Raw genomic sequence first — 17,063 nt, 5'->3', positions numbered from 1 at the left:
TTAGTCTTAAGTAGGACAAAACCATCAACACCCACAACCTCACCAGATATGGAAGCTTTTCCTTTATCAACCCCATAAAGGTTAAGGGTAGGCAATTGAGACTGATGCTCAACCAGTTTAGACCTAGGGCACTTGCACTACAAATGACCATACTCATGACATAGACAACACTGGAATGGCAAGGTCCCATAATCAAGCTTCTGGACCCAATAGTAAAATCCCGCACACATATCTATAGCATCTGGCAAAGGATTACTAATATCAATTTCAACACAGATATGTGCAAAAGTCATTACCTTTCTCCCCAGGGTTTGCATTGAAGATCCAACAGGTTTCCCAATCAATGAAGCTAGCATTCGCAACACATCCTCCCAACAACATTCCACCAGAAAATGAGGTAATTGAACCCATGCTGGGACCTGATTTGGGAGCTCCTCCAAAGGGTTAAATCCTACATTCCAAGGTTTGATGAACAACCCCACCTAGTTGTAAAATACAGGCCTCCTTCAAAGACCCTATTGCGATCATCCATGCAATTAAAAGTAACCATGAAATAATTGTTAGCCAACAACATAATATCCATTTCCCTTTCTGGCACCCAATTCCTCTAAGCCCAATTCTCCAAAAACTGTAGAGAAATCCTCATCCCCAAAAAATTGCAATATAACGAGTGTTTTGAAAATTATTCAACATCTTCAACTATCATCTCCGGAGGAATTACCAATTTCAACCTCTCATTGCGTCTCTCCAGACAACCATTGATCTTCTTAATCTGAGAGTCATTAGGCATACTAGCACTACCAAACCCTGAATCTGAAACAAAAAGATTATTATCAAAGGTCTTAATACCTTGAGATGGGGATTTTGAACCTATAACTGCACGAAAATCCATGTCGAGTGATGCCCCAGAGGCCTCTCCTCCAAATCTAGACATCACACCTCACGGCAAACCCACACCCCAAAGGGAAATGAAAGAGGAAATCACACACCCTAGTAATACACTGAACACTAACCCCACCCGAGCACCACCATAGAGAAATACGGATCAAAGCCCCCTCTCCTCACACTACAAACCCCCTGACGTTGCCACAGACCCCAAGAACCTTGCACGACCCACCCAGAAACCACCACCGTCGCTGCTCAAACAAACCCCCTGCCACCAACCTCTCAAACACCACCGTTTCTCCCTGCGAAAGCCACTACACCCCCCCTCTATGCACCTGCAAGTAAAGGATGATCACAGGCTAGGGAGAAAAAGCCCTAGCTCGACATAGCATATCCCGCTTCACCATCTCATCAAAATTTTATAATTTGGAGTTATCGATAAATACTATTTTCAATTTATTTTAGAAGTACCTATTAATTAATCATTTGAAAACTTTACTTGCTAAGCAAATTTTGGTCGGTAAAATCTTATTTGGTGTACCCCTTCCCTAATCAAGCTCTTTTAAACTAGTTTGACCTTGGTTGACTTTTTAGTGGCTTCTTGGATGGTTGATGTACCATGTTGTGATGTTATATTCAAGTATTATGCTATGAAACATTATGTTTTGATTTAAGTTTCAGTGTATGATGTTACACATTATTTCCTTACTAATGGTTAAATGTTATTATATTAGAATATTGACATGGACTAACACATTTATTTTATGTGTGCGATCCGTTATATACATGTTTCATGTTTGAAAGTGTATGGGGTGTGAGGAGATGATTCTCCTTCACTCATTTTGGGAAGACAGGAAACGTCATGATTCTCCTTCACCATTGTGTCTACTGTGTTTGTATATATATGCATGTGAGGATCGTTGATGCAGGAAATTGCAGGTACAAGTATCGTGTAGGTATGAGGTATCATCTCCACCTGGCTTCACAAATCTGAGTGTGCCTTATTGATTGGAGGAGATAGTTGTAAGGCCCCACAATTACCCTAGTCATGCTCAATAGTGAGCATTGTTAGTCATTCCTTAGTTATGTATGTCTGGTATGCGGGTCATGTGTTTATCTAGTTTTCATGAGTTGTGTGTTATGCGTTTATAAAATTAACTATTAAATCTTAAAGTGTTTAATTAGTTAAATGTGTTTATTACGCATTCGTAAATAAAAAGGGGATTAAATTAAATAGGACCCCTTTGTGTGATTTATCAATAAATCAAATTGTTTAATTCATATTCTAGCAAGTTGGATTAAATGTTATTTTCAAAATTGTGAATTAAATCACTTGAATGCATTTTTGAAAAAGTTTAATAGAAATTGGAAAAAGAAAATATCTTCCCTCATTGACTTTGGTAATAGTATTTTTAAGTTTTAATTTATTTGGAAATGAAAATTTGGAGAGCAAAGACATTTTTGAATATTAACTTTATTGAAAATGATTTGATTGGTAACAATAATAATTCCAACCTAAAATAGATTTTTAGGTCAAAAATTTCTTTTTAACCTATGTTTTTAATGAAATTGGGGGAGGCTGTGTTTTGGATTGGAAAAATCTGGGGGACATCTTTGTTGAATAAAATCTTCAGTTGCAGGTTGGGCTCTTCAACTACTTCCAAGATTGCTTATTGAGGTTGGTTTCTTGTCCAATACCTTTGTGTTTTGAAAAATTTATTTGATTTGAAAGATCTTTGTGTGTGTGTTCTATTTGAAAAATCATTTAAATTAGTGGAATGAGGAAGAGTAGTAATTAAATTTTGAATTTAGATCCTCCTTGATTTCATTTCCAATCTCCAAATAAATTTCTTATTTGTTCAAAATTCCTTTCAAATTGAAATTGGGTGTGGCTGTTCACAGTGGGTTTTTGTTAAAAATTTCATATGAATGCTTTCAAATTCTATTTTTAAAATGAGAAATTAGATTTTGTATGGTAAAATTGGAGTGGGGAGTGTTTGGAAATTGTTGAAATTCACCCCTGTATGGGGTTATGCTAGTAAAATTTCTCCAGTTTTAGTTTTCTGGGACTGGTAGTTTTCAAAAAAACAATAGCATTCTCTTTCATTTTCTCAAAAAAATTTCTAAGTTTTTATGTTTTTGGAGTCACTGTTTTAAATAAATAAATAAATAATCTCAGAAGATTTCTAAGTCTGTTTTATTCAGGAATGGGAAATTTTTTTTAAATATTTAAAAAATATATGTATTATAAATTAATAGTTTGGGGAGGGGAGGGGGGGGGGGTGTTTTTGGGAGAGCCATGGCACTCGACCCATGGCTCGGGAGGCGAAGCTTCCCCAAACCATGGGGAGTGGCCACGACTGTGGAGGCCATGTCGTGGTCTCCACACAGCCAAGGTTGTGGAGATACCATGAAATGGTCTCCACTAGCCTTCCCCTTTGGAAAGGGAGGCCCACATGGGTGGGCATTTTGTTTAAAAGAAAAATATAATAATATAAATTTTAAATTGTATTTTGTTAAAAAAATTTAAATTATTAATATTTATTACACACACACACACACACACATATATTTAGTTTTGTATTTTTTTTTTAAATGCATGGAGGAAAATTATATTTGGTTTGGGAAAAATGTAATTAGATATTTTATTGTAAAAGAAAAAAAAATGATTATTTTATTTTGAAAATTGAATAATATATTTTTGGAGAAATTTGGAAATTAAATAATATGTATTTGGGGAAATTTTGAAATTGGAAAATTAAAGAAAGATATAATTGGAAATTTAATGATATTGTCATATTAGTGAAATATTGATTTTTGACGAATAAATACCCATATTAATTTATTTCATTTTATATGTATATTTCATTTTATAGGTATAGCTCATATGCATAAATGTATATTTCAGTGTTTAATTTATGGTGATTTTTCAAATGTAGTATTTTGAAATTTTAGATTGATTAGAAAACTTTGGCCAAATTGTATGTTAAACAAAATGGAAAAATATCATCATTTTAAGTAGTGATAATGCATGATTTCATTTGCTGTATTTGCAATTTCTTTCAAAAATTGCAAGTCCTTGGATATATGTTTTAACTGTTTCATGTGGTTGTTATCGTATCTAGTCATGTCTCTAGTCAAAGAATCGTCAGTTAGTTAACTGTGGGCAAGGGCTTGTTTGGCCAAGTGATTTTTCTATTGTCTTGAACTCCGTGTTCTTTTCCATGTGTATACTTTGGTTTTGGGAGTTCATATGATTTGTGGTTAAGTGTCATATGGGAGAGTGGCTTTCGAGTGGCGATTGCGCCTAAAGTGGTAAGCATGATAACCCATCGAAAGTTTATCTAAGAAAGTGATAACTTAATAATTTATTAGGGGGTTTGGTAGATGAAAACACTAAGTAATATATTTGTGTGTTGCTCATGGTTGAGTGCTAGTACAGACTCAAGATGTAGTGAGAAGGCCTGGCATGGCAAACCAATAACCTTGTCCTCACGAAAGGATGTGTTGGGTCCACATGAGACTTGCATGGGGCCAAAGGTTCAGGAGAGGTTACCAGGGTAACCCAGTGGATCGAGGTCGGGACCTAGGGAGGCTTTCCAAGGAAACCATACCAAGCTATGTGATGACACTCTTCCCTTATGTTCACTAGTGTGCAGTTTGTGTTGATTTTTCTTGGAGCACTATTGTGGAAGTCTTACCTGATATTCATGTTAGACCATGAGATGATTATGATGGATTGTGAGGAATTAGTTTCATTGGTGCTCCATTTGTTCTCTTGTATTTACTCCATACCATGTTTCTGATGGATCCTCTTTCTTCTTCTCGGATCATTCATGTATCTATTGGACCCTATGTGGTCATATGTATCATTTGTTTATGTATGCCTTGATGGCATGATGTAATTGATGTGAACTTTATGTATTTTTCACTATTTATTTAATAGAATGGTCTTGCACTTGAAACGGACTCGAAGATGTAGCCCATTAGCGATGAACTCCAATATCAATTGGTGTTGTATGGTGTATGTGTTCATCTGGATCCTTTTAATTTTGGATGTATGAATGGAATTATGGTTAAAATGTATAATGTAGTTTAGACAATATTAATCTTAAATGTATGTATAAAGTCATCAATTAGATGTAGTAATATGGATTATGATGAATGTAGCTAATGTCAGTTGTATATATTCAATCATGCTAATTTTTGGGAAGTTGGTAATCGTTCTATCATGAGTGGGTTTAATCAATCTCATTGTTAATTGGATTAATAAACCTTAATGTTCATTAGATTAATCAAGTTATCTTCATTAGAAACCCTTTAGGAGTTTAAGTTAAGTCTTCCACTCATGCAAATTTTATTACAATGTTTAATTTAATGCATCTTTAAGTTCTTTAATGTTTAAAAATAAATTATTTGCACTCTTTTCGAGAGTTTTAGTTGAATCCTTTAGGATTTCTTGGCGGAGCATTACATTTGGTATCAGAGCTAGGTTGCAAACACTGGGATCTTTGGTGTATTTTTTGCTCCGAGTCTAGTATGTGGTATGTTATCCATGCATTGTATGCTTTCCCTTCTGATGTTACTAGTGATTGATGCATGAGACCTTGCTAATCTTGGATTACTCATGTTCAATGATCATTTCTTGTTCTTTCTGTAAACCCTAGTTGAGAGTATCATGTGTATACACTCCTTGCTTTCACCTTCTTGATGTTGGTGTTTATTGAGTGATTATATGTGCTTTTATTGCTTATTGATATCTTAGTCTATGATTACTCTTATAAAGAGATAATTGTGTGTAACTCCCTAATTGATTGTTGTATTCTCTAGACTAACCCATTGGGTGGGATAATGCTTGTCTTGAATATGAAAGTATAAAATGTGCTTGTATTCTGATTATGATATGGTCTAGTGGCGTGATCTTGAAGAACTTGTATGGTAGATGTTGAGTGCATATGATGTAGTGAATTGAATGTATATCATCCCTCCTCCTTTTTCTCTCTAGGAATTAAAATGTTTGTTATATGTGTATTTATCACTTGTGTATGTTTTCCAATTACGAGTGAATGTTTTTGACTTCATGAACCCTTGTGTGAGCTTAATGATTCTACTGTGCATTTAGATAATAAAAGGGATATGGGTTATAAAGATCATGATGGATATTGGGAGGAAATTATATGTTTTTCATAAAGGAATTCACCATGTATATTGTAGGAGTAACATAATGAATTTCTATCTTAGGTACAGTGCGATAAGGTACGTGCAGTTGATATGTGAAACTGACTTGTTTGTAATAAGGCATGTAAAAGAGATCATGTTATAGTGGCTAGGAGGGAATTGATGTGTTTTCATTAAAGATTTTATTATGTGTTTCATAATACCGACTCAAATGATGACCTATTTGAACAATGCAATAATGTACTTGCTTTTGGATATATATAATTGACTTAGTTTAAATAGAAGGTGCAAGTGAAACCCATGTTTGATGTGCATGCATAATTATGTATTATTTAGATGATGTTTCCCCTTCCACCTTCTTCTCGTACTTTCATTTTCAATGAAAGGTTACTGATAAGGATGTATTTCATATTAATTAGGAGTAGTGAGTGTTTCGCAAGAGGTCTTGCATGAAAGAAAAGATTGTCTATTTTGATTTCATTTTTGGAAAATTAGGACATTTAGTTGTGTATACAACTAAAAATGGTCTGAAGATAATTAATTAAATAAGCAATTATTTAAGTAATCCCCCTTTCCAATTTAATTGAATTCATCAACAATTTGATTAAATTCCCCTTTTCATCTACTTATTAATAAATCTAAGGATTTATTTAATAGGTTCATTCCAGTAATCCTCTTTAATTAATTAATTCAAATTAATTAATTCCCCCCATCAAAATCATTTCTTCTAAATCTCCTAATTAATTAAAACAAATCAAATTCATGAGTTGTTGAAATTAATTAGCCTCTTTCTATTATTTGAATTTTTAAATTCAAATTCTCCTAACTTTTAACCACCTAACCTAACCCATTCCATTTACCCATGTCCCCTTTCCTTGAACACTTTACCCTCTCATGAGCAAAGCTTTGTGACACTTGTCACTAAGTGTTCCCTTTCATCTAACCTCTTTTAGAAGTTTCTTGACACTTGTCACCATGGAGATGACAGATGTTCCCTTTAGTCCAACCCCTTTGCCAACCCATCTCCAATTTAACCATTGATATCTTCAGATCAAATCTTGACCGTTGATTCATGCCACATCATCCCTAGCCTTGGGAAATCTTATAAATAGACCTCATTTTGGAGCACAAAGGGTCCCAATTTCATATCATTTGATTCATCTCATTTGCATTCAAGCATTGTTACTATAGGCATCTAGCTTATAGTTTCTCATTTCAAGCATTGTTATCATGTTCAAATCTTAGCTTAATTGCATCTTCATTCTAGCTTACTTTCTAGAATAATCATGAAATCATGTAGCTTAATCATGCTATCATTGCTAGATCATGCATCTTCATGATTTAAATCCTCCATTTAAGTGTAGTCAAGTCACTGGAGTTTGCATACCAAGATCTGAGAGAAAAATTCATACTCGCATTTACTAGGAGGCGATAGATCACTTAGCTATGGTTTTGTCTTTCTTTAATTTAATTCACTAACCATTTCTTGTAATGATTTATTGAGTGCATTGTGTTTGCAGATATAGGTACACTTCACAGAGCACGACATTTTGGTGCCCACCGTGGGGCCGAAATCATCATTTTTAGCCTCTCAAGCTTCAACGAACATCCATCTCTACTGGGACAGAATCAGAATGTCATACGAGTTCATTTTTCAACTCGTACGAACTACCTTTTAGTCTGGTACAAAACTTCATCCTGACTCGTACTAGCTCATCCTGTGTCGTACGAGCTCCTTTTCCTTGTCATACTAGAGCTAAATGCATGTCGTACAAATTTCTATGTTGCAAATTCTTTATTCGTACTAGCATAATCTTGTGTCATACGAGCTGGTTTTGACTTGTGACAGAGATCTAAATATTTGTCATTTTATCTAATAAATCATGTCGTACGAGTCTCTGCATCTGTGATTTTTTTGATAAACTGCAAGTTAGGGTTTTTTTATTCTAATCTGAAATTTTCTAACACTAACCCTAATTGGTTTATGAGATTTGTGGCAGCCTAACGAGTGTTGCAGGATGCTTGTCAAAGAAACACTTGTCAAAGACAATTCAAAACACAAATGACTACTAATGGATCTATTTTGCAGGTTGCCTATGAATCCAACTAAACTTTGTTTATTCATCAAAGTTTTCTAGGCACACTTCAATTTTGCTAAAGGAAATTAACAATCATGTATTTTGTGTCTTTGATGATAGGCGAGTATGCTCTCACCTTTCTTAGGTGATCAAATAGCTATACTCATCTTTTTCTTTCATTAGTGCATTTCTTTAGCAAGCCTGCCCTCTCGAGGAGTAATAACTCTTAGCCATTAAGGCCGGTGAGAGGGGAATGACCTAAGTGGGAACGGCTAACGCCAAGTAATCCAACCCGCTATAAAATAAACATTTTTTTGATGAAAATCAAAGCAATGGCAGTGCTCGGGAATAGCTCTCCTTCGTACCTTCGAGTATATCAAACCCTAGTTTTCAAGGCTGGGAGACCTCTTAATTGAGTTTATACCCCAACATGTCAAATGGATCCCTTACTAGCGCCAGTTAAAATAGAAGCTACCTGATTCACCTCTGAAAGGGTGATAATCTTTGTGCAAGAGAGATAGTAACTCTCCCAAGACACTTGCCATATCATGCCCCCATTAGCATTTGGAGTCGGATAATACGGCATTGAGAATCCATTGCGTGAGACTTGGCAACCATATTTTGATTAGCTATTGGATGTGTACCTAAGTCATCAAGCAACGGTTTTCATTGTCAGCCAACTTCCTTAGGGTTTAGCATGCTTGGAGTCACTTATCATATCATGTGCTTGTTGTGTATTCATCCCTAAATCGATAAATCAGACATCCAAAAACTGGAAGACATAAGAAAAACATTAAACTTTAGTTATCAAAAATTCAACCAAACAAACATTTTTGTATCTCTGTCTAGTTATCTATTGTGCGAGTTAGGTTCTCTATCATACGAACTTGTTTACATAAAATCTTTTGCCGTATGACACAAAATCTTTTGTCGTACTACACATAATCTTTTATCGTACTACACAAAATCTATTGTCGTACTAGACAACATCTTGCATAGTACTACATAGAATCTTTTGTCATACTACACAACATCTTGTGTAGTACTACACATAATCTTTTATCATACTACACAACATCTTGTGCAGTACTACACAGAATTTCATGTCTTACTACACAACATTTTGTGTCGTATGAAATACTGCTTTTTACATGAAATTTTTGATCTGTCCTATTGTCTTGTAAGTTTTGTCGTTCTAAGTTGCATATCCTATCATACAAAACTCTACATTTGTCAGTCTACAGTTGTGTCCTGCAAGCCTGTTTCATATTTTTCATTTCTACCTGATCAATTTGCAGTAAACATAGACACGTGTTATCTGTCAATCTGTGCTTAGATTGTTATCTTGGTTCACTTGGTCAAGTTATCATCCATCAAAATCAGGCTCTAGAAGATAAACACCTTAAGATTTTCAAGTGCTCACCCTTAACAGGTTCAAGATCTAAACATCTCAAAGTGCATTATCACCCTCTTTGGTAAACTGATCACTCAAAAATAGTTTCTCATCAGGATCAATCATCCTTTATCACAAAACTAAAACATTTGGTAAGGATAATCTTATCCCACATCATAGGATATATCATTCCTACTGGACTTGGTTCTTATCAAATCACCATCATTGCACTCCTAAATCAAAGATCGACAAACTTGCAAACCTTTAAACACTTGAATAATTTTAGCATGTCATATCATTCTAGCGTATCTACCTTGACAATTGATCACTTACCCAAAACAACTTGTAGACAATCAAACCCCTTAAACGGAAACAAAAATATTTAAAATAGTTGAAGATCATATCAACATGGAATACCAAAGAAAAATACAAGTAACAAGCCAACATATCAAAGCAATCAAACAAGTTCAAAATCAAAATCCAATTATGTTAAAACCTCACAAGGATTCAAACACATGTCCAAAGAAAGGTGGCTCTTTTATGCAACTCTTAAAAATGTCCCTAAAGGATTTGGCTAAATAAGATCAAAATTGTGCACCTATGTCTAGCAATGGCTTATCCCCCTATAAAAAAATTGATTATCCAAAGGCATCTATTCTTACACCTCTTGAAAGCTTGCAAGAACCTTCCATAGCATCCTTGCCAAACAATACATCCAAAGCTAAAGTTCCCCAAGCGATATCCAGGGTTGCCATCAAACCTATTTCAGAGGATCCTATTCAAAGCTCATCTCCTTTATATCCAAGCATTAATTCATTGCAACATCCCCATAACACTCTCTTGCAAATTTAAGTCCTCATTCATAGAACACTTGTTAAACGTGTCCTAATAGATGGGGGAGTTGGATTGAACATTTGCTCTATGAATCTTGTTCGTGCTCTAGGCTATTCAGAAGATGTAGTTGATCCCTAGAAAAAGATAAAAATCAAAGCACATAATGAAGAAGAGCATTCATCTAAAGGAATGGTGATATTACCCATCACAATGGGACCTTTGCAGAAGGACATAGCATGCCAAGTTCTAGATATGGAATTACATACAATATACTCTTGGGGAGACCATGGATTCAAGACATACAAGCTATTAAATCATGTCATTAGTGCTTAAAATTTCCATACAATGGATAGAAAATCACAATCTCAACAGACTCAAATCCAGTGTAGTGTTGTAATAATCTGAAATCAGCTCAAGAGGTCATTGTCCCACATAACAGAGAGGTAGCATATTCAAGCATACAATCCAAAGAATAATCATTTGCATCAATTTTATCAAGCATGGAAAAACAAATGTAGCTAAGAGATCAAGGGAGCGGAGAATAGTTGCTATCATGGAAAAAACAAACAAGAGCAACTTAAAATTGAAAGGGAAGAAGAAGCAAATATAGGAGTCGATGTAGTTCACGCGTATGCAGGACAAATGTTAGGAACTAGCTCACTTGAATCAGAATCACATTCGACTGACATGGACTTAACCGAGGATGATCAGGAGCTTCTTGTACAAGGTCATTCTGATGAGAGTATCGTTATAGACATTGAAATATGTACTAAAAGCCTTGACATCTCTATCATGACCCCTAATATCTTTGAAACTATTCAACCTGAAGATCCTTTATCCTTAAGCTATCCTGAACCTATGGATTGGGAAAATTAAGAACACACTGACATTGATACCTTACCTAATGACCATGCCATATCCTTATATCTTGATGAAATCAAAACCACAAAAACTTTCACCAGGGATTCCGCTAACATATCTTTGAGTCAAGTGGGTACCAAATCTCCTAGTTGCAAAATTGAAAATAAAGAAAACAATGTCAGTTCTAATGTTAAAAGCCATTTATTGGCAACATTAGATCAGAAAAAAGTAAAAAAAAAGGACACATCTAACGGTCAAAACCTCCTCGAGGCACCGGAAGATGGGAGATTTGACACTTTACTTGAATTTTATCAAGAAAAGTCATCTATCCTAATAGAATCAGTAGAGGTAGTTATCATTGGCACAACTAATCTACATCCAACAATCTCTCTATCAGAACTAGCAAGGCAAAAATACTCGAAACCATTCAAAAGATGGCAAGTCAATTTTACCTGTTCATATACAGACATTCCAGGGTTTGATCCATATCTTACAATACATCACCCGAATATCAGTCTAGGAGCAGACATCAATAATGGAACACAACACGGACCAGGAGCAGGCATTCTATTTATCACACCACATGGTCATACAATCCCAAAAGCATACAAATTAATCTTTTCGTGCACAAAAAATATAGCAGAGTATGAAGCATTGGTAATAGGTATCAAAATGGTTGTAGAATGGAACATTAAACAACTTAAGGTCTTTGGAGACTCTCAGCTCGTCATTAATCAAATCAATGATGACTATCAAAGAAAGGACGAAAATCTCATGCCTTACAAAAATATAGTGGATGATTTCAAGAAGTACTTTGTAGAAATAACTTTTAAATAGATTCCAAGAAATGACAACAAAGTAGCAGACACGATGGCTACACTTGAATCTCTATTGCAGACACAGGAAAATCAACAGCATTATGAATTCCTGGTAGAAGAGTTGTTTCATCCCGCTCATAAATGTCCTGATTCCCGAACCATCTATCAACTTATTGGACATGATTCCTCCTGCTATGGCCAAACTTACACATACTTGAAAGATAACATCTTACCTCCTGACTTATCGAAGAACCAAAACAGAAACTTTATTTGCCAATCCTCCCATTTTACTCTCGTCGCGGATACCCTGTTTAAATGAGGTCTAAACAGTACTCTTTTAAGATGTCTTGAACAAGAAGAATCTAAGAAGGTCTTACATGAAGTCCATAATGACATTTGTGGCACTCATTCAAGTGGTCTTACCCTTTCAAAAAAACTCATACGCTTGGGCTATTATTGGCTAACTATGGAATGAGATTCTTTTCAGATAGCTAGAACATGCAAACAATGTCAGACCCATGGGAATTTGATTCATGCACCAGCACAAGAACTTTATGCTTTAGCAACATCTTGGCCTTTTTGCCAATGGGGTATTGATCTAGTAGGAAAGATAAATCCTTCTTTATCTAATGGTCACAAATTCATCTTTGTAGCTACAGAATATTTTACAAAATGGATTGAGGCGGTACCTCTCACAAACATCGCAGGAAAACAAATTGATGCATTTATCTTGAATTACATCATCTGTCGCTATGGAATACCAATGACCATTATCACTGATAATGGGTGACCATTCAAGAATCAGGATGTACAAGAGCTATGTGAGAAGTTCAAAATCCAACATAGATTCTCCACACCATATTATCCATAGGAAAATGGGCAGGAAGAAGCATCTAACAAAACTATTCTGAAAATCCTTAAGAAGATAGTGAACGATGCTGGAAGAGATTGGCATATCCAACTAAACCCTGCTCTATGGGCTTATCGTACCAGTATCTATACATCGACGATTGCCACACCTTTCTCTCTTGTATATGGATCAGAAGCCATATTGCCAATCGAAGTATAGATACCCTCTCTACATGTATCACTAAAAGGTTTCATCCTAGATGAAGAACAACGAGTACCTAGACTGCAAGAGTTAGAACTAATCCATGAACGAAGACAAAATGCCTTTGATCACCTAAAGGTATATCAGCAAGGAATGTGCAGAAGTTATAATCACAGGGTTCAACCATGAGTCTTTCAAGTGGGAGAACTAGTGCTAAAAGAAAATCCACACAACCAGGCAGATCGAGAAAAGAAAGGAAAGTTTGAACCAAACTGGTTAGGTCCATTTGTGGTCACATCAGTATTTGGGTCAGGAGCATATCAGTTATCAACATAGGATGGCGATCAACTCGAAGAACCCATCAATAGTATGCATCTAAAAAAGTTTTATGTCTAAGAAATCAGAAAAAATAAAAAGAAACAGTGAAAAATAAAAAAAAATAAAAAAACAGTGAAAAATCAAAAAAAAAAAAAAAAAACTGTGAAAAATCAGAAAAAATCAAAAACAGTGAAAAATCAGAAAAAATAAAAAAGAGTGAAAAAGAAGAAAATAAAAAAAAAATCAAATATGAGAAAAAGTGCAATAAAAACAGATGGTGAAAACCTGGCAAACAGGCGCTATCTGTCAGCTAGCTCTTCCAATATTAGTTCATGCATTTTTCTGCTTGCATTCATTCATTTTCCATCAGCGCTATCCATCATAAGCATTTGTACATACTCAGGCATCGCAGCTTCTCTCTCACCATGGTTTGGATCATTGGATATATCATAACAACTTTGTTTCTAGGCTTGGAGCAAAATCCTGCACTTAGCTGGGGGCAAACTTCTTGATCATTTTGAGCTTAATCAAATAGGTAGAACAAACAGTTAGACAACTCTTATCAAGAGAAAACCGAGACACATCCAACGTTGAACATCAGATCAAACTATCAACTATCAAGCTATCACAAAATCAATCTAAGCACATCACACACTTTTCAGTGGATAATATCTTTTTGGATAATGATTGTAACATGATTGTTCAACTTTTCTATATTGTTTTTTGCTATCATGATTTCTGAGTGACTCCAGGATGTCTTTGACTAGAGGAACAAGGAAGGAACATGATATTTTTCTTGTCTGTTGTCTGAAAATTAATCATTAATATGTGGAAATTTGTCTCGGGACATGATCATCAAAATATCATTGAAGACATTTCCAATTTGCGTATTGAAATGATTAATACTGCTTGTTTGATGCAAGCAACACTCAGGTCATCTCAGTTCAATTATACCTCGATGCTTGTGCTAACTTTCTATATCAAAATCCAAGAAAGAAGTGCTCAGGTCATCATGGTTTAATTATACCATCAATGTTTGCACTCACTTCCCACATTTCAAAAGCTCAATGATGATAAAAACGCAAAATAATCCAGTGACTAGTCTGGTCATAGTTCGCATCTCATTGCATTTTTCATTTTCATTTTAGCTTGCATTTCATTCTTGCATGGGATCCCACATGCTCCTTTTATCCAAGGTTAAATCTATTGCAGGAATCATCAAAGTATCATCACAAGTGTATACACAATCAGAATCATGAACTCATATCTCTTTAGATATTGCCAATCGAGTGAAAATCTTATCCTACTCTCTCAACAAAATCAACATCAGCATATCCAAAAAAATTTGCAACTTGATATCAACAAACTGTCAGTTCTTTATCTAATCAACCTTATCAAATTAAATCAATCATTCAAACCTAATCGATTCTGATCATGTCTTATACAAGATGTATCCTTCTTGAAACCAGACGATCTGATTCTAATCATGTCTTATACAAGATGAATCCTTCTTGAAACCAGACGTTCTCATCATGTCTTATATAGGATGAATCCTTCCTGAAACCAGACACTTTGATCATCATTTTCTTATACAGGATGAATCCTTCCTGAAACCAAACTGAATCTCGATCTTATCAATCTAATCAATCAAGATTTATCAATCTTACCAATCTAAGAAATCAAGCTAATAGAAGAACTCACATTTTCATCAAAACACAGTTGCAAAGATCAAATCAAATCTATTGGGATATCAATCCCGCAAAAAATCCAAAGATCAATTATCTCAATTGATCTCTCGAGGGGGCATCATTGTACCAGAATTTAGCAATCAAGAGCTAGGGCATCCTATCATATCAATATCAACATCAAAATGAGATTATTCTTTGAATCAACGCGTCATCAACCTCGCTTCAAAGAGGGCAAAAATGTATACACCTAAAAATGGTCTGAAGATAATTAATTAAATAAGCAATTATTTAATTAATCCCCCTTTCCAATTTAATTGAATTCATCAACAATTTGATTAAATTCTCCTTTTCATCTACTTATTAATAAATCTAAGGATTTATTTAATAGGTTCATTCCAATAATCCTCTTTAATTAATTAATTCAAATTACTTAATTTCCCCCATCAAAATCATTTCTTCTAAATCCCCTAATTAATTAAAATAAATCAAATTCATGAGTTGTTGAAATTAATTAGCCTCTTTCTATTATTTGAATTTTTAAATTCAAATTCTCCTAACTTTTAACCACCTAACCTAACCCATTCCATTTACCCATGTCCCCTTTTCTTGAATACTTTACCCTCTCATGAGCAAATATTTGTGACACTTGTCACTAAGTGTTCCCTTTCATATAACCTCTTCTAGAAGCTTCTTGACACTTGTCACCATGGAGATGATAGATGTTCCCTTTAGTCCAACCCCTTTGCCAACCCACCTCCAATTTAACAATTGATATCTTCAGATCAAATCTCGACCATTGATTCATGCCACATCATCCCTAGCCTTGGGAAATCTTATAAATAGACCTCATTTTGGAGCACAAAGGGTCCCAATTTCATATCATTTGATTCATCTAATTTGCATTCAAGCATTGTTACTATAGGCATCTAGCTTCTAGTTTCTCATTTCAATCATTGTTATCATGTTCAAATCTTAGCTTAATTTCATCTTCATTCTAGCTTACTTTCTAGAATAATCATGAAATCATGTATCTTAATCATACTATCATTGCTAGATCATGCATCTTCATGATTTAAATCCTCCATTTAAGTGTAGTCAAGTCACTGGAGTTTGCATACCAAGATCTGAGAGCAAAATTCATACTCACATTTACTAGGAGGTGATAGATCGCTTAGCTATGGTTTTATCTTTCTTTGATTTAATTCACTAACCATTGCTTGTAATGATTTATTGAGTGCATTGTGTTTGCAGATATAGGTACACTTCATAGAGCACGACAAGTTGCATCCATAGTATTTGGAAATGTCATAATAGGCTAATTGGTATTCTTCTAAAATGGTAGTGAAATGAAAATCATACAATAAAGAGGATAGGCATATAGAGAGAAATTTAAGCATGCTTGTGTGACCTTGTTGATTTACGTGCATATGAAGGAAATGGGTTGACTATCAAACTCTCTCCCTCTTCTCTCTACCTAGTTGTAAGATTCTTAGAAATGCTACTAAATAATGCATTGATTTAAATAGAAGTATTTAATTTCTTGTTAATGAATATTATAGGGCAATAATAAGGAATGTTTGATAAATTCTGCATTAAGAATCCAAAGTGTTGCATCGCATATTAGGATATCATGAAAAGTACCTTTACAAGTAAGTGGAATACTTTTTGCAAATATATTGTGATTAGTCATATGATTTTGTCGCTTAGAAAATCATTGTAGAGAACAAGTATGGTTTAAGATAGTGTTATGCACTGCATGTAGTATGTGTTCAAAGCATGTGAAATCATATTTTTGTGGTTTTGTTTTATGTTAAAAGATGGAAGTCTTAAGCTTTGTGAAGAAGATTTGCATGTTTATTTAAAATGAATATGAAAGTCGAGTTGGATAGTGAAAAATTTGGAAACGATGTTATTTCCTTACTTTGCTTGAGTTATAAAGAATGTGTTGTTTTAAGAAGG

General features: G+C 34.6%; 1 protein-coding gene across 1 annotated transcript in view; it reads right to left on the bottom strand.

Moving 5' to 3' along the window:
* Positions 1–682: 682 nt before the first annotated feature.
* Positions 683–17,063, bottom strand: part of LOC131876633 (uncharacterized) — a 56,146-nt gene continuing 39,765 nt past the window's right edge. Inside the window, exon 2 of the mRNA XM_059222076.1 lies at positions 683–813. Within this exon, the coding sequence (XP_059078059.1) occupies positions 683–813 (131 nt within the window). The remainder of the gene's footprint in view (positions 814–17,063) is intronic.

This window comes from Cryptomeria japonica, chromosome 6, assembly GCF_030272615.1.
Source record: "Cryptomeria japonica chromosome 6, Sugi_1.0, whole genome shotgun sequence".
In the NCBI taxonomy this organism is placed as follows: domain Eukaryota; kingdom Viridiplantae; phylum Streptophyta; class Pinopsida; order Cupressales; family Cupressaceae; genus Cryptomeria; species Cryptomeria japonica.
Note: the sequence above shows the minus strand (reverse complement) of the source record. Positions and strands in the feature narration are given on the sequence as shown.